Source organism: Rhipicephalus microplus, chromosome 4 (assembly GCF_043290135.1).
Source record: "Rhipicephalus microplus isolate Deutch F79 chromosome 4, USDA_Rmic, whole genome shotgun sequence".
NCBI classification, from domain to species: Eukaryota; Metazoa; Arthropoda; class Arachnida; order Ixodida; family Ixodidae; genus Rhipicephalus; species Rhipicephalus microplus.
This window is the reverse complement of record NC_134703.1, coordinates 34,347,161-34,370,861: the sequence shown is the minus strand read 5'-3', so window position 1 is coordinate 34,370,861 and position 23,701 is coordinate 34,347,161. Positions and strand designations below refer to the sequence as shown.

The following is a 23,701-nucleotide window of genomic DNA, read 5'->3' as shown; positions in this document are numbered from 1 at the left end:
GTGGTCAAGTCTGTCTTTGTTTTGTTTTTTCGGCCTTTGTCCCGGTCAGCTATAGGGTCCACTCTTACCACTGCGATGAACAAATACCAACTAGGTAAAATGGCTGTTTCGCTATAAAGCACAGGTTCATACATCAAAAAAATGCGCGGGCAGAAGCCAAGGAGAAAGATGGGTTGCATTTTGCTAAAACCATCATTACCTCTATAGTAGTGTCATTGTTAAAATCGGCTTAAAGAGCAGCTAGTTTAACGTTTTCGCAGGCCACTTGAACCGGAGCAACTGCAACGACCTATGGGTGCAGCACAAGGTGCGCACATCGGGAACCTACCAGATCGACGTGGATGGCGAGGGTCCGCTGAAGCCCATTTGGGTCGACTGCGAAATGGGAGACGGTCGCGAGCAGTTCCAGGTTCTCACCATCGTCCACCATAACCTGGAAGAGACCCTGCAGGTTCGGGGCAAGGAGCCACCTGGCTCCTACTCGCGAAACGTCACCTACGGGGACGCCACTGAGCGACACCTGGCGATGCTCATCGACAGCATGTTTTCCTGTCAGCAGCTCGTACGCTGGGACTGCAAGGGTGCCATGTTCGGATTCTGGTACCCTCCCGGACTGGACAGCTGGTACGCTAGCGCAAGGCGGATTGTTGCAGCCGTGACGCCATGCGTTTCCGCAGGTGGGTTGGCCGGAACTGGAAGGACCAATTCTACTGGGGCGGTGCCGAGACGGATAGCCGCAGCTGTGGTTGCCACCCGTACTGCCTGCGCACGCGGCGCAACTCGACGTGTAACTGCGACGCCAACATCAAGCAGATGTGGCTGGAAGACGCGGGCCTCCTGCTGGACGCCCGGAGACTGCCCGTGCTGCAGCTACGCTTCGGCGACACCGGAGAGGCCAACGAGGCCGGCAAGCACACGCTAGGGCCTCTCGTTTGCCGAGCCACGGGTCACGTGGGTGAGCGCTCTTTTTTTACTTACCTGCCAGCGGGAACGAGAAAAAACTGTTGCGAAGATGCTTGTACGATCCCGTCCCAACCAATGTTACAGTTGGCACAATGTTTCGTGCACAAGGAGTAAAAATTACGCTTCACGTCCTATCTTTGAGACCAATTAGGCGCGTTGAGAATGACCATCCAGTGAAAAGCAATGCCATGTAGACACGCTATTGCCCTGGCCTTTTCGCTTGCATAGTAGCCAATTTCAATAAGTTCGGCGTTCAACGCAATTGATGCTCTTCACGTGCGTCCCATGTTTTCGCTCTTCACGAAATAAATAGTAGACTGCAAACCATTAAGGCTTTAACTGTCTCATGAGTCAGGAGACTTAGAGAGATTACGCGAGGCCTTCTGAGACGAAAAGCCGTTTTGCGTCGCTTCGTTTGTCTTTTACTGGCGGCAATGCGTATAGGCCGAATCTCCCCGTTTCCCGCACATTGGTAGACGTGTTTCGGGGCAGCTTCGTGGCGCCGGTGACGATCACGAGCTCGGGCTACCCGTCGTCGTACCCGCCGCCCTTCCACCGCTACCTGTGGACCGTGTCGGTGGAGGCCGGCGACGCGATGGAGCTGGTGTTCCTCGAGTACGACGTGCTACACTGGGGCGCCTACACGGCCGTGCCCGGGTGCCGCAGCGCGGTGAGCGTGTCCGCGTGGCGCCACTCGGACGGCGCCCGGTTCTCCATCGAGCGGCAGGAGACGGCGCCGCCGTACTTCGTCACCGACGGATCGCGCACCGTGCTCAACCTCACGCTCACCACCTGCAACCAGATCATGAAAAAACAGCTCACCAAGAGGGGTTTCATGGCCGAATTCAGGAGAGCCGGTGAGTGTCGCCATTGCGTCTCTCGCGTCCTTAGACGTCTCTGGAGTTCAGCAAGGATTGCCCAGCAGCCTAAGTAACTATCTTCTATAATTTATTTATTTATTGGTACGTACCTCAAGGGTCCCGAGGGACATTACATGAGGGGTGGGTATCATAAGTGAAGAGAAAACGATAAACATTATAACAATAAACATCAATAAGACTAAAATACAAAATGCAGATACAAGTGGCGGCAATAAAAATAAGACAGTCCATTTCACAAAGGCAAGTCCAAAGGCATCAATTCATGTATGTTCGATAGTATATCGGAAGCGTGTTGCATCACGGACAAGGGCAACATCTTTTGGAAGGCCATTCCAGTCTCGGGCAGTTCTGACGAAGAATGACTGATGGAATGTAGTGGCGCGGGTACGGGGTGGAATTACTGCGTTCAGGTGGCTTGTTCGGGATGAACGAGCCACCTCGTTGATTCCGAACAAGCCACCAGTGACCACTGTGTTCGGTCGAAATGCTTGATGCATTCGTGATATCCTCCATGGAGGTATAATTGGTATGGTGCTAGACTGCTGACTCGCGGGTTGCAGTAATTGAATGGCAATTAATTTCAATTATTTTGTACGACTTACGTTAATTAACTCACAACATCGCTAACATCGACTGTGGATACGGCGGCTAAGCGCGCGCATGCCACGACCTGTTTTAGTGTACATATAAAGTAAGGCACGATCCTTTCAGAGTGCACCGGATGCGAAGCAGGCTTCGGCATCAACGGCTCACAGACGGTCTGCAGTGCGCCGTGCGGCATCATCTCTTCCTACGGGTGCGTATATAGACACGAGTGCCGAGACAATGCTATCGGCTCCTCGCTTATCTCCTCGGCAATCGTCGCGCTCACTTTCGGGCAAAATGCCAGGGGTGAAGCAACGCTATTTTTCTACGGCTAGTTGATGCCTCGAAATTTTACGGGGCACCCATTTAGACGTGGGGAGGTTTCGTGTGTGTGACGCTCGATGATGTCATTGTGGAGATGTTTACATCTCTGGTTCCGAGAACCTGAAGCTGTTTATGATCGTGAGTACTGGACGTCAATGATTGAAAGATGAAATAGAAACGCTGCTCTTTCTGGATGTTCTGCTTATCCGTGAAATCTTTATAACTATTTATTTATTTATTTGAACATGCTGTCAACCCTTATTGGAGGGACAATTGATATGAAAGGGACATTCCACTGACATCAATATCTCTCAAATCTATTTATTTATTTATTTATTTATTTATTTATTTATTTATTTATTTATTTATTTATTCAGGTTACCCCTAAAGACCCTCTAGAAGAGGGTATTACATAGGGGGGGGGGGGGGCAATACAACATGGTTTGCCAATACAACATACAGAAATACATGGGGAATACAATACATGGGGCCAATACAACAAAGCAGAAAAAAAAGCAGTACAGCAAGATACAGTGCAACCTGACAACCGCAACAAAGCACAAACCATGAATACGGGCAGCAATTACATGGCGTTGTACAATAGTTAAAAAACGAAAGAAAACAAAACAACAAAAGCAAAAAATATTTAGTTAGTCACCGTAGTGCGCATGAGCTCTGGAAACTTTACCGAGTCTTTCTCGGTGGCAATATGTGCAGTGTCGTGACTGGGGGAATTTGTCGGGCCTTGAGCCATCCAAGGGTCAGGGCGAAGACGGGCCGAGGAGCCGGAGCTGATAACTTGAACGATTTATTTACACTATTTTACATGATGTTGAAGGTAGCGTGTTACATGGAGTAAGCATCATACTAGATGATGGAAGGAAGCTCTCCCTCCGAGCGTCTTGCGCTCGCGTTTTTATGCCCCCGAAGAGAGAAAGTCACACCGCCTCCTTCCCAACCTGGGAAGGGAGGAGAGGCCCGCCCAGTTCGCTGCCCGGCGAGGGTGTAACACACACAATACACGACACCACTGGCACAGTGCGAGAACGGGGAGTCGGACGCGCCGAGATGACTCCTCGAGGAAACATCGCTCGGGAAAGGCGCCATGGAACGTGAGGAATGTCCCCGAAGATGAATACAAAGCGCTCGGCTCATTGTCCGCTGAATGTTGACGACCCAAGCAATGACCACTCCCTCTAGGCAGCCCAGACAGCGAACAGCCCCCCCCCCCCGGTAATCTGTCGGTCGTGCGTGCCCAAAGGGCTTTTTGGCAAGACGAGCCGACGACTCCAAGGAATTCGCAGTACTACTGCTGTGTTGTTGCCGATTCTGGACGTCTCAGGACGCGCTGCGAAGCCGGAACCATTCCACGCGTCCAAGCGGCGCCCAGACATGGGGGCCGATCACAACAGCTCGTCCGCCGCCGGGAAAAAGGACTCGTAGAGGGGCAGCCCAACGCTGCACCTTGAAGAGGCCTGGCAGCGCAGCAGCTCTGGAACGGCTGCGGCTCAGGTTTTCTCTCTCGCTCAAGTGGGGTCAGCAGGTCCGTAAGTAGTACTCTCCGTCGAAGGGGCCCCCGCAGGTCGAAGGCTGGGACTGACATTAGTGATCAAATCCGCACAGTACCCAAGCAGCGACAAGGCGGTACACCACCCCTCCCGAGATATGCCAGGCTACTGAACTCTTAGCCCGTTGTCGGCATAAAAGCAGCCACACTAGAACGTTGCCTGGAACGTCCCCAAACAAAGCAATATGGCAACGCTCCTAAAGTTTTGAAGAATTTACCTTAAATAAATTGCACTCAAGCCGCAAGTCGCATAGCCTTGAGGCAAATGGCGAGTGAGAAGTGAGAAGGTCGGGAAACTCAACTAACAAATTATATCCCTTTCTCAACGTCTGGCCGTGGCAGGCAGACTAAGTAACAGGTTCACCATGCAGTAAAGGTTAAAAAAAATCCAAAACGAAAAGATACACGGAATGACATAACAAAATAAAAAACCCGGGCTGTCGTAACTCAATCGGAATGCGCTTGCTCCTTATCACAGGAAGCTTCGGCTGAGAGCATCAGCATTTCCATTATCCCGCCCCTTTTTGTAGCGGATCTCAAAATTATGTTCTTGCAGTGCCAAACTCCATCTCAGTAGGCGGCCATTTTTAGGCGACATATTCCGAAGCCATGACAAGGGACAGTGATCTGTCTCGACAAGAAAGGGCGAGCCGGCCAAGTAGCACCGAAGCTTGTAAATAGCCCACACTAAGCATGCACACTCTTTCTCTGAGGTGCTATAAGCCTCCTCACGTGTGGAAAGCTTACGACTAATGAAAAGCACGGGGTGCTCCTCTCTACTTTCATCTCGCTGACTCAGAACAGCCCCAAGACCCCTTTCACTAGCGTCGCACTGAAGTACAAAAGGTCGGTTATAATCCGGAGCTCGTAAAATCGGTTGAGACGTCAGTGCTGCTTTCAAAGCCTGGAACGAACTTTCCCTTAACTCGTCCCACTGGACTTTAACGGGCTCTCCCTTCCTTAAACTGTCGGTCAGAGGACTGGCGATCTGTGAATATTTGGGGATATAGTGTTGGTAATATCCAGTGAGGCCTAGAAAGGCCCTGATATCAGTTTTAGTGACAGGTCGGGGATAGTTCTCGATGGCGGCAAGTTTTACCTCGTGGGGCCGCCGGCATCCTCGCCCAACAATGTGCCCTAGATACTCTACTTCCGCCTGTCCCAATTGACACTTTTCTGCTTTAACAGTGAGGCCCGCGTTCCTTAAGCGCGTCAAGACGTCCCGCAAGTGGCTCAGGTGTTTTTCCCAGCTGTCCGAAAACACTGCAATATCATCTAGATAAGGAACAGCGTAGTTCTCTGCTCCCGCCAGCACACGATCCATGAGCCGTGAAAAGCAAAAGGGCGCGTTTTTGAGCCCAAAACTCATGACCAGGGGTCGGAAAGTGCCCAAGGGGGAGATAAACGCTGCGTATTTACTGGCTCGTTCGGTCATAGGCACCTGCCAGTAGCCGCGTGTGAGGTCTAGCGTGGAGACGTACTGAGCCCTGCTAACAGTTTCCACTCTCTCCTCTACGTTGGGAATAGGGTACAGCTGGTCTCGCGTGACGGCATTCAGTTTCCGATAATCGATGCAGGGTCTCGGTTCCTTCCCGGGTGCTTCCACCAGTATTAGAGGGGAGGTGTACTCACTCTCCGACGGGACGATGACACCAATTTCCAACATTCTTTGAATCTCGCGTGCGAGAATTTCCCTTTGCCTGGGTGATACGCGATAAGGCCGTGAAAGAATGGGTTCATTAGAAGTTAGTTCAATGTCGTGCTCAACTAAATCGGTTCTTCCTGGCCGGTCGACGAAAGCTCCCTCAAACTCGCGCAGTAGGTTCTCCAGTTCTCTTTTCTGTTCTGCATTCAAATTCGAGTTACTGGTGACCGTGTCTAGCAAGATGTCGAGGGACTGAGAATCAGAAGCCTGCCCGGGAAAAGGAAAATCTGTCTCTAATTCTTCCGGAACGTTAAGCGCGAGTTGAACTACTGCTGACCGCTGGTGGTAAGGTTTCATCAAGTTTGAATGGTAAATCTTTACCTCTTTCCGCCTTCCCGGTAGTTTGACCACATAATTGGTGTCCGACAACTTCTGCATAACCTTCGCAGGGCCCTCCCACTGAACCGCGAGCTTGTTCGCTTTAGATGATGCTAAAAGCATCACCTGATCTCCTTCTGAAAACGAACGTTGACGTGCGTTCTTATCGTACAGACGTTTTGCTTTAAGCTGCGCCATTGTCATGTTCGCCTCAACGAGTTCTCTGCAGGTCTGAAGTCGCCCGAGTAAGCCCAACACATACTCGATCACAGTGGGATCCTCACCCCTCCCTTCCCAAGATTCTCGCAGCATGCGAAGTGGGGTCCTTAGAGATCTCCCATATACTAGCTCAGCGGGACTAAAGCCGGTGGCCTCGTGCGGCACAGACCTCAGGGCAAACATGGTGGCTGGCAAGCATGCTTCCCAATCTTTCCGATTCTCGTAGCACAATGCCCGTAATACCCTTTTGAGAACCGAGTGCCATGCTTCTACTGAATTGCTCTGAGGATGTCTGACGGAACTGTGTATTATCCTAATGCCACACCTCTCCAAGAATGTGGTAGTTAGTGCGCTAGTAAACACACTGCCCTGGTCGCTCTGTAACTCTGACGGGAAGCCTACTCTCGAAAACACTGAAAGCAAAGCATCCACTATTTCTACAGATGACTGCTCCTTCAAGGGAACCGCCTCCGGGAATTTTGTGGCAGGACATATCAAGGTTAAGATGTAGCGGTACCCTGACTTTGTCACAGGCAGGGGGCCCACAACGTCCACGACAAGGCGGCGGAAAGGTTCACTAATGAGTGGCACCAACTTTAAGGGCGCTTTCTGCTGGTCGTGTGCTTTGCCTATTCTTTGGCACACATCGCAGGATTGCACATACCTCTCGGTATCCTTGAAACAATTGGGCCAATAAAACTCCCTAAGTAGACGAGTCTTCGTTTTCTTTTTGCCAAGATGGCCCGACCACCCGCCACCGTGACACAGCTCCAGTACTTTGGCTCGGTATTTCTGTGGAACCACTAATTGATCATAGTGCACCCCCTTCGAGTCTTTGTACTGACGGTACAAAATTCCGGCGCGGCGGTGCAAAAAGACGTTCTTCCGCGCCAACCCCTCCTCCACCATATCGCTCAACTTTTGCAGCGTTTTATCCTCGGCCTGTTCCGCAGCGATAACCTCCGGGCTTACTTTCGATAGCTCCAAGAACCCGCCCATGCAAGGTAGCACGGAAAGAAGGTTAACTTCCTCGCTGGCCTCACTGGAACTCTTAAAGCTGCTTTCGCCATCGCTCGGGACGTTCTCCTGATTCGCGTCTGCCCTTGTTTCGTCGGGGGCCTGTGCCTCTCTATTTTGGGAACTGCCGAGCTCCTTTGCGATCTCCTTTGCCTTAGACCGCGTTAGAGCATGTACAGTGTGTTCTCCAAAGCTCAGACCTTTCTTTCTTAACAGGTCCTCCGAGTGGTTAGAAAAAAGGTAACCGTACTGCTTCGGCAAACTTTGTGACACGGCAGCCTCTGTTTCCAGTTCTCCGAAGGGACCCTTGATGAGGACTTTGGCCACTGGCAGACACACACTGTCTTCCTGCGCTACCTGTCTGATCCACGCGCAGTCTCCGGTGAACCCATCCGCGGGCACGTAAGATGGGTGTATTACATCCATAGTGGCCGCAGAATCGCGTAGAACCCGGCAATTTTGCCCATTGACAGTCATCTCTCTTAAGTACGGTTCAAGTAACCTCATGTTCTCATCAGTATGGTTAAAAAGGGAGAAAACGAGTTTTTCCTTACGGCAACCCACTGCTAAGTGCCCCGGTTCATTACATCGATAGCACACAATGGGTTTCTTTGCCTCAAATGCTCTGTCGCGATTCTTATCCTGTTCTTTCTCTTTGCCAGCGCGTCCACTCATGGTCGATTCCCCGTGCGTGTCTTTTTCATTCGTCCCTCCTGGTGCAATAGGGGCATAACTGTTGCGCTCAGACTGCTTAGAATTCTCACGGTATGGTTTCTTTGCGGGTTTGTTGCGCTCTCTTATTTCCTCACGCCTCATGGTGTACTCTTCAGCCAGTTCTGCGGTACGCTCCAAATTCTTTTCCCCGGGCTGATCTAATACCCATAAGCGTGCTTCGTCACTTAGAACGTTCAGGAATTGCTCCGTGCAAATCAACTCGACTACCTTGTCATGGTCTCCAAAAGCTCCCTCGCCCTTAAGCCACTCGGTGAGATTGCACCTCAGACTGTATGCAAAATCGGCAAATGATTCACTGCTACGTTTGCTACTATTTCTGAAACGTCGTCGGAAAGCTTCAGCAGACAGCCGATACCTCTTTAGTAGCGCACGCTTTACAATATCGTAGTCATTCGCCTCATCTCGCGGCAAACGAGCCAGTACATCCGCTGCCTCGCATGGAAGCACGGTCAAGAGCATTTGTGCCCATAACTCACGCTCAAACTTGCCTTCGCAACTTCTCTCAAAATTGACCAAAAATAACCCGATATCCTCTCCCATCTTAAAAGGATTCAGGAGGTCTTTTATTTTTGGTGCCTTGCTTACTGGAGCATTGAGTGTTGCGCCTCCTGAGGTAGTTGCCCGAGCTATTTCTAAGTCTAGGCGCTTCTTATCCAGTTCGTGCTTGCGCTCGCGCTCGCGCACGCGTTCCTGCTCTTCTTTATGGCGCTCGCGCTCCTGATCTTCCCTTTTTTTTTTATATCCTCCCACAACTCCACGATCTCCTCGTCATCTCTGCTTGCCTCCATAGCCCTGATGACTTCCGCCTTTTTAAGATGTTTCCCGCAATCAATCCCGAATTCCCCGCATATCACGTCTAGGTCCGATCTGTGCAACTTTCTCCAAGCCATGGCTGCTACTTTTCTGCCGACAAGTTTCTCAAGGGAAAGCGTTGAAGCAAGGTTCCCGTGAACAGGCTTCCAACACTCTTGTTACCAGGAAGAACTAATTTAAGCCTGGCAACTCTCAAGGAGAAAAGGTCGTGCACTCACCAAGCCGGAGTCGAATTCCTGCGCAGATCATCTCACCGCTGCCATCCACTGTCGTGACTGGGGGAATTTGTCGGGCCTTGAGCCATCCAAGGGTCAGGGCGAAGACGGGCCGAGGAGCCGGAGCTGATAACTTGAACGATTTATTTACACTATTTTACATGATGTTGAAGGTAGCGTGTTACATGGAGTAAGCATCATACTAGATGATGGAAGGAAGCTCTCCCTCCGAGCGTCTTGCGCTCGCGTTTTTATGCCCCCGAAGAGAGAAAGTCACACCGCCTCCTTCCCAACCTGGGAAGGGAGGAGAGGCCCGCCCAGTTCGCTGCCCGGCGAGGGTGTAACACACACAATACACGACACCACTGGCACAGTGCGAGAACGGGGAGTCGGACGCGCCGAGATGACTCCTCGAGGAAACATCGCTCGGGAAAGGCGCCATGGAACGTGAGGAATGTCCCCGAAGATGAATACAAAGCGCTCGGCTCATTGTCCGCTGAATGTTGACGACCCAAGCAATGACCACTCCCTCTAGGCAGCCCAGACAGCGAACAGCCCCCCCCCCCCCGGTAATCTGTCGGTCGTGCGTGCCCAAAGGGCTTTTTGGCAAGACGAGCCGACGACTCCAAGGAATTCGCAGTACTACTGCTGTGTTGTTGCCGATTCTGGACGTCTCAGGACGCGCTGCGAAGCCGGAACCATTCCACGCGTCCAAGCGGCGCCCAGACATGGGGGCCGATCACAACAGCAGGCAAACTGTTCCACTCAATAATAGTGCGCGAGATGAATGACTGAGCGAAACGAAGTGTGCGAGACAGCGGGCGTTTGACTTTGTTAGGATAATCACGGCGGGGAAAGATGGAACAGGCGGGCTCAAAGAAACTGTCATGTAATGATGGGTGATTGTAAAGTTTGTGGAAAAGTGATAGGCGTGCATATTTCCGACGAATGGCCAAATCCTCTAGCTCAGCACGGTTTTTTAAGTTAGTTACGCTGGAATAGGTAGAATAATCTGAGTAAATGAAACGAGCAGCTCGGTTTTGCAAAGATTCAATATTTGATACGATGTAGGCTTGATGAGGATCCCAAATGGCACTGGCATATTCTATTTTAGGGCGAATTAAACTGGTAAAAGCAAGTTTTTTTAACTGCGATGGAGCCTGTTTAAGATTTCGTTTCAGTAACCCGAGAGACCGGTTAGCAGCTGCAAGAGTGACTTCTATATGATGGTGCCAAGATAGATTCGATTGAAAGTGAAGACCGAGGTACTTGTAGGTAGATGTTAACTCAAGTGTCATATTATTCAACGAGTATTGACTAGGAAAACGTGTAGCAGCGTTAATAAAGGACATGCACTTTGTTTTAGAAACATTTAACGACATAAGCCAAGTTGAACACCAATGATTAATTTTGTTAAGGTCAGATTGCAAAGCTAAGCGGTCAGAATCAGAAGAAACGTTACGGTATATTACGCAGTCGTCCGCGAAAAGTCGAACGTGTGAAGATAAAGAATTCGGTAGATCGTTAATGTAAACGAGGAAGAGTAGAGGACCAAGAACACTGCCTTGGGGTACACCAGATGTTACCGGTAAAGAGGAAGAATAAAAATTCATAGCAAAGGTGAATTGGGACCTGGAGGAAAGAAAAGCTTTTATCCATGCAAGAACTATAGGGTGAATGTTAAGTTGTTCTAGCTTTAGTAGTAATCTGTGGTGAGGAACGCGGTCAAAAGCTTTAGCGAAATCTAAGAAAATGGCGTCGACCTGGCAACCAGCATCCATGGATTTCATCAGCAAGTGGAAAGGAACTTGGCACATCAAGTGACCACCGAATGAATTTTAAGGAACATGACTATCAAGTAGTGTTTCAAATGCCTTTACATCAGTTCACTCAGAAATATGTGCAGGTAGTCTGATCTTCTGACAACAGCTGAAAAAAAAAGATCGAATGCCAACAAGGATTGTGCGGGCGTCATAAGATCTGATGGTTATACAGGTCGGTAATATGTTACGTTGCCACGCAAAGAAATTATTGCAGTGATAACTTCTATGAATGAGCAGTGGAAGCGGATGGGCGAACACTGATTCGCTGCTTCGGCACGATGCGGGATGGACGTTTTCAATGGATGCCTAAAGAGGGTTGACATATCCTCTACGGTGGCCTGGTGCTCGACAGCTGACCTGCTGGTCACGGGGTCAAATGCAAGCCGTCGCGGCCGGATTCTGTGAAGGCGAAAATGCTTACGGCTGGTGTACTTATATTTAGTTGCACGTTAAAGAACTCCATGCAGCTAGTCGAACTTTCTGGAGCCCTGCACTATGGCGTCTCCCATAATGGTATCCTGGTTTCGGGACGTTAAACCCCCGACTATTATATTATTATGATAGTTGGCAGCACACAGCAGCATATAAACGGAGTGCACATTGCGGCATTGACAATAATCGGTTATTATTGTTTTATTATGTGGCGAACGGCCGCTCAGAATCAGTGCATATACAATCGGTGCAGCTGGAGGGAAGCATATATATATATATACTGCGCGCAGATATCCGTACCCGCCGGTGTCGTACGAGCCTACCGGTCAGTACGAGCACACGTGGATTGTCCGAGTGTCACCGGGACGCGTGGTGCGGCTGCAGTACAACGACTTCGACGTGGCCTCGAGTCCCGGTTCTCGCACGTGCGACAAAGACTGGGGGCTCGTGTCCATCTACAGCGGCAAGAACGTGAGCGACGCGACCAGCCTGGTGGGCAGCTACTGCAACCTGAACCGCCAGGGCGTCGTCTTCTCCGAGACCAACGTCATGAGCATCGTCTTCCACGGCCGCTTTCGCAAAATCGGAAACTCGAGGGGATTTCACGCCACCTACCGGGAGTTTCGGCCTTTGCCCAAAGAAGGTGCGCTTCGTGCGGATGGCGTATACTGCGCAAGCATGAAGGAGGGAAGCGGAAAAAAGATGGGAGATAGTGCATATAGTGTACCCGTTCAATGATACGAACCAACCAGCCTGAAAAAAGGGTCCTATTGCAAAAACTTTTAGTTTCGCGGGCATGTCCTATATGTCACACACACGAAAAAAAAATAACTTTGCTCTTTCCTGTCTTTTTCCTGCTTCCTTCTTTCGCGCATGCGAAGCACTCTACCTATTCAGTTATACGGACGAAATAGCCTGCATAAATGTACGCTTTGTCCGTCACGGAAATACAGTGCAGTTGAACGAGAGCGCGCGTACCTCTCACACTAGGGCATTTACACCACTGTTCTATAAGTTGATGCATTACCAATCTACATGAAGCATGGATCCGTGTTACGAATAGGATAAGAAAGAAATAAGTCGAAATTAAAGGGCTCGTTTTTGTTTGCTAGACACGATATTAATCAGAACTAACAGACAATGATGTTATTAGTAGCAAATGTATTGTAAATGTGAACAAAGAACAGTGGACGAAAAGATAAGTCGCCGCTGGCAGGAACCGAACTTGCGACCTTCGAATAGCCATTCAGTTGAGCTACAGCGACGGGCGTCGCTACGTCGACATTATTGGGTATGTGTATGCATTTAAGTATAGGAGTGTTAGCGCTGCCAGAGTAGCCAGCTCGCAATAACACTACGCGCTACACTCTTAATAAGAGTGTAGCGCGGGACACTACACTCTTAATAAGAGTGTAGTGTCCCGTATAATGCTGGCTATTATATATAACACTTCAAACGGGGCCTGGCTAAGAGCAGAGTCCTAAGATTGTCCGCGACGCCAGGTAGGTGTTCTGTGGCCAAGGCAGAAGAAGAGTGTTTCACACTCGCCATCATGGCTACCAGCGGCGCTGACTAACACTCTCAAGTTCTCATAAATAGTGTAAAAGAACTTTTAGTCGAGTTCTACCTCCCAGCAGGGCTTCTGAAACGGAGCATCGACATGAAAACGCTGGTCTTGAGTGCACTGTCTGATTGCAGGCCACCCGTCTCGGCTGACCAACGTAGCGCAAGGCAAACCGGCGCAACAGAACACCACCTACGAGCACTACGAGGCGCAGCTAGCGGTCGACGAGGATCCATCATCCTGCGCCTCCACGGAGTTCATCAAAGACCCCTGGTGGCAAGTGAACCTGCAGAAAGAGCACTTGGTGTATGCCGTCGAAATACACAACGTGGCGGACACGTCGGTAAGGAACCTTCGCTGTCAGAAGCCATCGAAACATCGACTCTGTTCAGTAACCGCGCCCTCAGCAGTGTCGCCACCTGGGAGCGGTGAAGTAAAGTATTGCATCACGACACTAACGATTCCTGACCGGTAGCGCTTAGGTAGTTTCAGCGCAACGGTAATCGGCAAAATGGGGGTCAGCGGCGGTGGTTCGGTTTGGTGACAGATATATGTTACGTGCTTTGTCTTTCGCATCGTATTTAAAGTGTGATGCCTTCTCGCCAGAGTAGAGCAGCTTCCACATGCACTGCTACTGCTTCAGGTTCGATAGCGTATAGTGTATTAAACTGGTGGAATAAGCGCTAGAGAAGGGCACCGACATCGACGGGTGAATGTCGCGCCCCGGCCTCCGTCATTAGCTCCGGCAATGAGTTGTTGCTCGGGCCTTTCCATTCGCACGGCGAGAGAGAGAGCGATGCGACAGCTATGAAAGCGTCGTTGATTTGATGCGGAACTTGGACTAAGGTCACCATCCCGCGGCATCTGAAAGAGTTGATAGCAAAAAAGCCGCACCACGGCCAGGCTAGAAGGAAACGCGACACGTATCGTGTCTCTAATCTAGCCCAGTCATGATTTCTCGGGAGGTTGGGTGAGTAAGTGGGTGGGTGGGTGGGTGGATGGATGGATGGATGGATGGATGGATGGATGGATGGATGGATGGATGGATGGATGGATGGATGGATGGATGGATGGATGGATGGATGGACGGACAGACGGACGGATGGATAGACAGATCTGCATAAAGGCGTCTAGATGTTGCCTTGTAAGGATGAAGTGTCTCCAGAGAACACCGGCCTCTGGAATGACGCTCCTTCCATGCGATAGGGGCGGCCGGAGGAAAGCCTGCCAGCGCGCAATCTCGGAGGTCATGGTTAGTCATGGTGGCGAGATGACAGGTTTCGCGGCGCCACAGTAATGTGCGCTGTCGTGTGGTCGCTGATGACTTCATCACTAAGTTGTGCAGCGAGGGCGTCCACGGCACCATATGTGGAAATACAGCAGGGGCTTTGGCGTAATATTTTTTAGGGGCGAACGGCGAAGCTCCTTAGCAAGGTGCGGGAGCGGGCTATAGTTGGTATTCAATATCTTTAACAGCTGAAGCGCAAAAAAGGTAACAACGGACTAAGAGAACAGCGCTTGTCCTCGTTGTTTCCTTGGTCCGTTGTTACCTTTTTTTCTCTTCAGATGTTAAAGACTTGAAGCTCCTTAGACCGCGGGTCGTTCCCTCCTCCATACGTAGTATGTAGCCACACGGCCGCCTGGATCGAGCGGCGGTGCGGTGCGCGCGCTCAGTCCAGGTGGCCATGGTAGCCACCTTCAGTTTATGACTTGCTTAATAAATGGCGGTGTGTGTACATGTCCTTGGGAATCCCCCTGGGCCCCAACTTAGCCCCCATCAAACTTAGTTTCCCCCTATTTCCCCTCCCCTTTCTGAATAATAAAGTTTATTCCTCCTCCTCCAATATAACTAGATGGCGTTAGTGGTTTTCAGCGACGTTTTCACAGCATATCCACGGAGCGAATGATGATGAGTGGGGCGAAGCGTCCGTCGGTCCATCCGTCTGTCCAACCGTCCGTCTGTTCGCCCGTCCTTCTGTCTGTCCGCGCATGCTTTCGTCCGTTCGTCCGTGCTCCCATTGATCCACGCGTCCGTCCGTTCGTTCTTGCTTGCGAGACAGTCACGCATCAACCTCTCGTAAATTCGCGGCACTTAAACAACAGCCGCGCTCTGAATTCGTGTTGGGCATTATCAAGATTGTCGGTGAGCTCTTACCGTATCCCACTTCAGCAGGACGTGACATCATGGCCTAGTGGGTCGTACGCGCTGCCCATGCCCGTGTCCGGCTGTCCATCGGCGTCGGGCTTCGTGTGGCACACGGGCTGCCGCTTCCACGACATCTTCTACGACGTCGTCGAGGACGACAAGATCCGCCATTGGAGCGACGGCATAAAACTTCAAGGTAAACGCATGTGTATTATAGACTACAAGCTTTTCTAATTATTATCGTGATAGCTATTATGCTCTCAGCATAATAAATATTATAATGTTACTTATTCTGCAGGCTTTGACTCGCATCCTACCAAAAGTCAAATCCTGCTACCACTCATAGTTGTTTCGACTTCCTCTAAACCGCCATAACAAGCTTTCTAGCTTAATAAAATGATGAATTGATTTGAGGGCAATTATATGTTCATTTAAAGGGGACCTGAAATGCTTTTTCAGGTAGCCTCATGAATTCACCACCGCAATTTTTTTTTAGAATTCATCTAGTACAGACGGAGCTGCAAAGATTTGCCGCACGCTGCAATTGCATTCTCTTCTCGTCCAGAGAAAGGCGCTGGAAGCCAAGTAGTGAGGGATGGGCACGGCGGAAGAAATACGTCACGCGCACCTCGTGACCTTGAACCCCACCCCCATTTTTTTGTTCGAATACGCGGCTTTCTCAGTGTAATCGCGCGCGCGCGTGGACAAGTCGCGGCCTCTTGCGGCGGCCCCGGTGACGACCGAGCGCGCCGTGTTCAAATCAGCCAATGGCTGTGACGAGTGAGCTTGGGGTGTCATTTGGCGAGAAAATAGAGCAATTTTCAGCTGGCTTTGAAAATTTATTGTGAATTTTAGCACGCGTGCTGCGCTATAGTATTTGGCCCGTGTGTTCTCGGTAGCCTCGACTTCCGATCGGGAGCGTTTTCTGACCATGCTTAAAAAGTGTTGCAGTACCCCTTTAAATTTGAAGGGGGTTTCGCGGCAAAGCGGGTTTCTCCTGGATGGGTGCTTTCACGGTTTAACATTTAACACTACAGTGAAGCTACTTTTACAGGCCGTTACATGTGGACTAATATACATCTATTCGTTAGCTGCGAATACTTCGAAATTTTCAATAGCTTGAATTCGAATCGAACCTAATTCGAATGCTCTACTATTCGTTCGTATATTCGAAGCATTCGACTATTCGCACAAGCCTATAATTTACGCTTGTTTACTTAGTTTTTTTTTGTATACCTGGTTTTGCTTGTGTTACGCCAAGCACACTAGGTTTTTTTTTTTTTGCTGATGATGATAAGTGATCATCATCAAGGAGCGTGCAGAATAAGAAGAAGCCCTTAGCCTAAGCGTGTGACTACATATAGAGCATTACGCCAAGGGACGACGACCGCATACTACAGCACATGACAGACAGCATCCGATGGCATTCGAAGGCATCCGACAACCTAGCCTCATAAAGTGTTTCACACTTTATCCAGGCACTCACAAATAATATCAGGAAACCAGTTCTTATTAGTGAAAATTATACAAATAATACTGAAACGTGAAGGATAACAAAACTAGAGAAAAACTTAAGGACTAAGCAATGCGTTATGAAATGTATTATGATAAGAGTAACACTGAGAGACGGCAGGTTGGTAGAAGGGGTCAGGGAACAAGTAAAGATTGCCGATATCCTAGCGAACTTAAAGCTAACGAAATGGACCTGGACTGGCCATGTAATGCGCAGTGCAGACAACCGATAGATGATAAGAGCTACAGAATGGTTACCAAGGGATGGGAAACGTGGTCGAAGAAGGCACAGAAATATGGAGTGACAAAATTAAGAGGTTCGCAGGGATAAAATATAATCAACTTGCGCAGGACATAGTAAACTGAAGATCACTCGGAGAGGTTTTCGTCCTGCAGTAAATTAAGGGCTGGAAATGATGATGATAATGTTTTATAGCACAAAGATGAAATGATGTTTCAATAGATTTCTCCGAAAGAAAGCTCTTGCAAGGTGAAGTAAAATTCGTTCTGATCGGGGTGACCGCTGTACCGACTGAGCTGACCAAGAACACCGCAACTGGCTCTGCGAGGACAGAGTGCTGTACGACACGAAGCACATGGGCATAGCATGTCCCGCAGAACTGACTTGTATTATTGTGTTGGACTTCAGTTTTTTAAACGAATAGGCTCGTGCGATGTGAGAAGATGCTCACAGGCACAAGTTGCAAAGGTGTCCTTAGCAGTCTCCAAAAGGTAGATAGGTGGAGTTTAACATCCCAAAATTACCGTATGATTATGAGAGCCGCCGTAGTGGAGGGCTCTGGAAGTTTCGACCACCTGGAGTTCTTTAATGTGCACCCAAATCTGAACACACGGGCCTACAGCATTTTTGCCTCTATAAAAAATGCAGCCGCCACAGCCAGGATTCGATCCCGTGACCTGCGGGTCAGCAGCCGAGTACCTTAGCCTCTAGACCACCACGGCGGGGCATAGTAGTCTCCAAGGCACCAGTGATCAAAGTGACAGTAATGGGAACCAGTGGATCAATCTACACTGACAAATTAGGGTTTGCAATTTATACTGTAGCTAATTTTGTTATCGTATGTTCACTAATATGACATAAAATTAGGGTTGAGTTTCATTATTAAATTTCTTGCCAAAAGTCTTGCACATAGATATCAGCATGTCTTCACGGATGTTAATTTTTTTTTTTTTGCAGCATTCAAGAAAATTTTGTGAAACAAGGTACGCTAAATCCATACCCCCCTCCCTTTTCAAGAGGACGATGTACTTCATTTGTATCTAGTAAGAAATACGTAGAAGCTCATTGATGTCGTCAAAGTTTATGAGGTCACAGAGAGAGTTGTTGCGGGAAGTTCTAGGTGTCTTCGCCTCCTGGATTTTCTTTTCGCTCGTTTGCTGGCTTACCAAGCGTCTTCTTGCTGCAAGAGTTATGCTTCTGGTATTGTAACAGGGACGAAATTTACTAGCACGAAAAAAAAATAGTCTTTAAAGGCGGAGCACTTTAGGGGGCCAAGCTATACATTGTATGCTGTCGTGTGCTGTTGCTGTCGCCTGGTGTAACACTCCACATGTAGCATGTTGAGTGCGCGCTCGCACCAAGGAGAAATCTTCCCAATCTTGTTCTTCGAGTGCGTTGATGATGATCACTTATCAACAGCAGCAAAAAAAAACAAATACGTGATCTTGGAGCAATGCAGGCAAAACCAAGTGTAAAAGAATAAAAAAAGGAAAAAGTGTGGACCAGAAGAGAGAAATCGAAAAGATAGGAAGAAAATAGAAAGAGCAAGAAAGAGAAAGAAATAGATAAAGATAGAGAAAGATATAAAGAAATTAGGAGAGAAAAAGTATAGAACAAAAACAGAAAATCAGAAAAAAAAGGAAGGAGAGAAGGAAAGAAAAAGAACCAAAGAGAAACAAAGAAGGTTGCCCAGCTCTGCACTTTCTTGAGGCTCGGCACTTCTGTTTCGAAGCTGCCATTTCTCCCTCTCTAGTGTCCCTTTCAAATCCTGGTGCGTCGCTTTTGTGTGCTTACTCGCAGGAGGCTTGCAGGAGGATGGTGGCGTGAAGCAGTGTTTTTGTGTCAAGAAAGAGGACGCACCTCCCAGCAGCAATGCCACCTCCTGGCCACCGGGAAACTACTGCATTCTGCAGGTGAGATAGTCCAAGAAACACAGGTCACTACGCGCTTGAGACACGACAAATAGAACCGCTCGCTTGAGGCAGCGGTACCGATTAGTGAAACAAAATTGATTGGCTTTACATGCGGGAGGACTATAGAAACAACAGTATTACAGCACACGGGCATCGTCACAATTTTATTTGACGAAAGTGGAAACACGTACAAAATGTAAAAATTTTATTATTCATTTTTATGGCAGAAGCATTCAATGGATAAATTGCAATACCCTCGTTAATGTGGCGTCCGACTCCGACATCAATGCACTGACACGTCGGCAGAGTGCAAGAACATCCTCAATGTAAGATGTGTACGACTCGTCGAGATGTCATTTGCGAGCCTCGAGGGTTTTATTTCCGAGAGAAGAACGAATGTTCGGTGTGCCAGATATACTTGGCGAAGCTGCTTTTTGAACATAGCCCAGCTGGGGATTTGATGGTTCGTGCACCTGTGAGATGGTGACCAACAAGGAGTGAGGAGGAGACTTGGGATAACTTGTAGGCATCGTCCCATTAATTAGAACAACCGATGCCATCATAATCGTCCAGCCAGACATTCGCCACGTAGACCAGCGAAGAGATGGAGGTAGCCCTGATTAGGACAGCAGCACCTACTCGTGCTGTTTTCGGGAAGCTGGTACCGACAGTGACATGAGCGAATCTTCTGGAGGAAGAGCCCGGGAGTAGCGAACCGAGGACCAACCTCTACAACGTACGACGTCTCAGTAGAACAGATCAGGCACAGTGCACCAGGGCAGGATAATGACGATGATTATAACAAGATTAGAAAGATGTGCATAAGAAACATCCACCATGTATACGCTAGCTGCATTCTACAGATGTCATCATCTGCTAGTTCTGAGTGTGCCAGGTAATAAACTGTTAGCGCTCAAGTTCTCATACACATTTCTCTGTATAACTTGTGTTCCTAAAATAGCAGTCATTGCTTTTATGCCTTGCCACGGATCTTGTGCAACTCGGGAAATGCATCTGTACTGCTCAGATGCACTTGCACGTGTCATTAATTTTAGATATTACAATTAATGCATACACCTATTAAACAACAAACTACTTAACTCCGTCACATCGGCGTTTCTGCATGCCCTTACGCTTTAAGAAAAACGGAACCCTAAGTAAAATACTACCACATTGTAGTCGCACTCTTATCAACCTCAACCAAAGATTCATTGCATTCCATTACACTCATTGCTAATTTCACATGCGCTGCCATACATTTAAAAAATGCACATAAATGCAATATCAGGTGAAGTTGAAGCTTTGAAGAGATGGAAAATCTTTGAACACGGCAAGTCACTTTAAAAAACGTTCTCGTCTTCTTCAAGGCAGCAACTCTTTTGTGACCTCGAAGAATGCAAGACCTCTTGTCGAAGTGATGCACCCTTTTCAGTACAATGTGACACATCATTCGCAGGTGGGTGACGCCTGCCCCGACGGCTTCCTGGCTGGTGGTTACGTCACGTGGATAGACCGGCCGCCTGCAGACCTGAAAGCGCTGAACCGTGCCGAGGGCGCCCTCCCACGTGGCCGCTACACGGCGCACAATACCACTCTGCACTTCTGCTGTCGCAGTGACGGAAGCGTGGACGCCGCCATACGCTTACCCACTGGTCTGCCCTTCTACCTCCTGCAGTGCGTCACTTTCTGTTCGTCAGTTGTTTTGTGCTCGGGTGGATCTTCTGATAGGCTGTAACCAGGTGTGACGTGTCGCAGGTACGACGCCGGCGCGTGCCAGCAAGTGCAGGGCATGTCGGTATTCGAACAGTGGTTCCACTTCATGGAAGACGAGCTTGGTGCCCGGATGACCGCTGAGGCCGACTTGCACGGCGGCGTGCCCAAGTTCAGGGAGCCACACCCGAGACTTGACTCAACCATGTTTGACCGAGGCCTCGTGCTCTACTACTGCTACTACGACGTAGGTGCGACAAAACATGCCTCGCTTCCCTCTGCAGTGAATAATGTTCTGCTTCAGTGGGTGCCTTACATGATGCCACACTTCACATTAATGAAATTGCTGTAATTAAATCACTTCTTGCTATAATACTAACAAATTATTTCAAGTGAGCAGTTATAGGAAAACTACTGGTTGACTACCCAATTACTTTCAACTAAATTATAACATGTCATTTAGCACATAACAATTCACCTAAAATGAGAGGGAGAAAAACGGAGAGATATTGGTATGAGTGCCAAAGATCAAGCGCCAAGCAAAGTCCTCTCTATTTCAGTGCATATGAGCTGTAAGTGCCCATAACTAAGTGCATCAATGACAAACTTGAGCTAACTTCGTTAGCATTCAACAGTAATAGTAATGTCATTACTTTTGGGCAGCTGTAATTTTCAATGTAATTGGGTGGCATTGTAAAAATTTGGAAACCCATTGATAATGTATATTTATTACCACTCAGGAATGATTTTGCCATCAATGCACATTGCCTCACAATGATGTCGATAAATGAAGGTATATAACGGCAAAATAGCGTTTCACTCCTGCAAACAGTCATCAGGTATTTTTCCTGAACGTGACCATCTTTTGGTGAAGTCACATTGGAGTAATGTGATGCAGCTGCGAGCCTTCGCGGGTTTCGCGTGATGGTGGACAACACGGGCCTGGTGTCTACTTTCGACCGGCACTACGACGAGAAGAACTATGGCATCCCGCATGCCATTGAGGAAGATTTCTTGCACGCATATACGTGCGCAGTGTACCCGGTCACAGAGCCATCGTTCCGTGTGCTGCGCCTCAACTGCAGCCAGCCGGTGCTGGGCCAGTACGTGACGGTGCAGATATTCGGCCGACACGACACGCTGCGCTTCTGCGAATTCAAGGTGTTCGCAAAAGGTGAATGGTGATCGTCATCAGCGACGGTTGGCAATTTTTACCGTCAACCACTTGCCATTGCAGAGTCGTGCGGACAGCCCTTGGGCATGGCCTCGGAGGAGATCTTCGACACGCAGCTGCACGCATCGTCACTCGACGACATCTACCATTTCACCAACGCACGCCTCAATGCCGAGTACGGATGGTGCGCATCCCTCACTGACAACCAGAAGTACATACAGGTACGTCCATGCATATGCTGTAAGCAAAGATACTCCATCAAAGGCGGTACCTTGCACGCATTCGTTTAAAGCACGGGTCTCAAACACGCTACCCGCGGACCCTTCGCTAGCAGCCCGCGGCTTCACAAGAAATGAACTTTGCTAAATGGTATTAGCATTATTTGTTCACCTATTCCCATTAATAAAGCTTTGGTCGGGTGCGCCCAGAGATGGGACTTACCTCAAGCATATTTTTTTCCTGAGGTACCCTATGCGGTCGCTACGTGTTCGAACGTCAGTGTCGATATTTTTCTCAAAGCCTTACGTCAAATTATAACAGGAACAGTGCATTTATGCATAAGCACTGTTTTTATGACATTCTCATTAAATTCAACTATCACCGTGGATGGTCGCATTATAATGCGAAATGAGCTTGAAGGATATGCTGGTGTGCATGAAAGGAAGCAGCTAATGACTAAAAAGTGACTGACGTATTTGCGGCGTTCCCCTCAACCTCAGTTTCAAATGTGAGATTTCGGTGTTCACCTCGTCTTTACGAGTTTCACATGACCAATTTTTTTTTTTTTTCAAGTGGCATATATGAAGTGCAATGAAGTGTCATCATTATAATAATCAGCCTGACTACACTCACTGCAAGGCAGAGGCCTCTTCTATGATCTGTCAGTCAACCCGGTCTTGTGCTTTCTGCTGTCATGTTATACCTGTTATACCTGCGAACTTTCTAATCTCATTGACCCAACCAACTTTCTCTCTCCTTCATGCATTTGCCTTCTCTGGGAATCCAGTCAGTTATCATTAATGACCAGTGGCTATTCTGCCTTCATGCTACGTGCCCAGCCCATGTCCATTTCTTATTCTTGATTTCAAATATCATATTTTTAACCCCGGTTTGTCCCCTGACCCACTCTGCTCTTTTCCTGTCTCTTCAAGTTAATTTTTTTTCCATTGCTCGCTGCGTCGTCCTCAATTTGAGCTGAACCCTCTTTGTGAGCCTCCCGGTTTCTGCTCTATAGGTAAGTATCGGCAAGATGTAGCTGTTGTATACCTTCCCCTTGAGGGTTACTGGTAAATTACCATCTATGATTTCAGAATGCTTGCCTAATGTAATCCGCCGCATCCTTATTCTTCAAGTTATTTTAATCTCATGGTTCGGCTCCATGGTTACTACCTATAAATGTTATGAAATGCAACTTAGTTAAATATAAACTTGGTTCCTCAAGTTGGCTATTCTGCACAGTACACAGATGCACTGATGTTCATGATTCTTGGAAATGGTGTTTTACTATTTAGGGCGCACGACAGGATGGCCTGTATTTAGCATGCATAGTGTGGGGCTCCTAACTCGATCTTTATTCCCCGGCAGATCGACCTGCAGAACCACACGCATATCACAGGTGTCATACTGCAAGGCATGAACACGCCTGTCAAGAGCGGCTACATCACGGCATTCCAGCTGACCTTCAGTAACGACAGCATTTACTGGACTTCCGAAGAGCAGCCCGTGGGCCACAGAAAGGTCAGCAGCTCCACAGCAGCTCTCCCTATCACTCGCAGTGAAGTGAGTGAGTGAGTCAGTGAGAGAATAGAAAAAATAATTTCGGTGGCGAACATCCTAAATGCGAT

General features: G+C 48.7%; 3 protein-coding genes across 8 annotated transcripts in view; 1 reads left to right on the top strand and 2 right to left on the bottom strand.

The window, feature by feature from the left end:
- Positions 1-23,701, top strand: part of LOC119172579 (uncharacterized) — a 116,482-nt gene that overhangs the window by 57,743 nt on the left and 35,038 nt on the right. For 5 of the 6 annotated variants that reach the window (XR_012894864.1, XM_075892518.1, XM_075892517.1 and 2 more), the window contains exons 3-15: positions 261-624; positions 678-955; positions 1,440-1,820; positions 2,556-2,640; positions 11,888-12,240; positions 13,296-13,504; positions 15,332-15,503; positions 18,861-18,973; positions 20,430-20,647; positions 20,729-20,934; positions 21,582-21,857; positions 21,921-22,078; positions 23,442-23,594. Coding sequence is in view for 5 of the 6 variants with exons in the window: in XM_075892518.1 (XP_075748633.1) it covers positions 261-624; positions 678-955; positions 1,440-1,820; positions 2,556-2,640; positions 11,888-12,240; positions 13,296-13,504; positions 15,332-15,503; positions 18,861-18,973; positions 20,430-20,647; positions 20,729-20,934; positions 21,582-21,857; positions 21,921-22,078; positions 23,442-23,594 (2,966 nt within the window). In the remaining variant the exon portion in view is untranslated. The remainder of the gene's footprint in view (positions 1-260; positions 625-677; positions 956-1,439; positions 1,821-2,555; positions 2,641-11,887; positions 12,241-13,295; positions 13,505-15,331; positions 15,504-18,860; positions 18,974-20,429; positions 20,648-20,728; positions 20,935-21,581; positions 21,858-21,920; positions 22,079-23,441; positions 23,595-23,701) is intronic. The other variant, XM_075892516.1, reaches the window with a different exon arrangement.
- The window catches only part of LOC119171869 (acetylcholinesterase-1), an 82,027-nt gene that overhangs the window by 50,443 nt on the left and 7,883 nt on the right, over positions 1-23,701 (bottom strand). The window lies entirely within an intron of this gene.
- LOC142814223 (uncharacterized) lies at positions 3,546-10,085 on the bottom strand. The gene is made up of 2 exons (XM_075892520.1): positions 7,458-10,085; positions 3,546-5,825 (listed from the first exon to the last, which is right to left on the bottom strand). The coding sequence occupies exons 1-2, from the start codon at positions 8,852-8,854 to the stop codon at positions 4,793-4,795; spliced, it is 2,430 nt and encodes an 809-aa protein (XP_075748635.1). The 5' UTR covers positions 8,855-10,085; the 3' UTR covers positions 3,546-4,792.

Coding starts and splice junctions, on each gene's coding strand:
- LOC142814223 (XM_075892520.1), bottom strand. CDS start 8,854: ATGGGAGAGGATATCGGGTTATTTTTGGTCAATTTTGAGAGAAGTTGC. Junction 5,826..7,457: donor AGCGATATGGTGGAGGAGGG/GTTGGCGCGGAA, acceptor CGTAGAGGAGAG/AGTGGAAACTGTTAGCAGGG.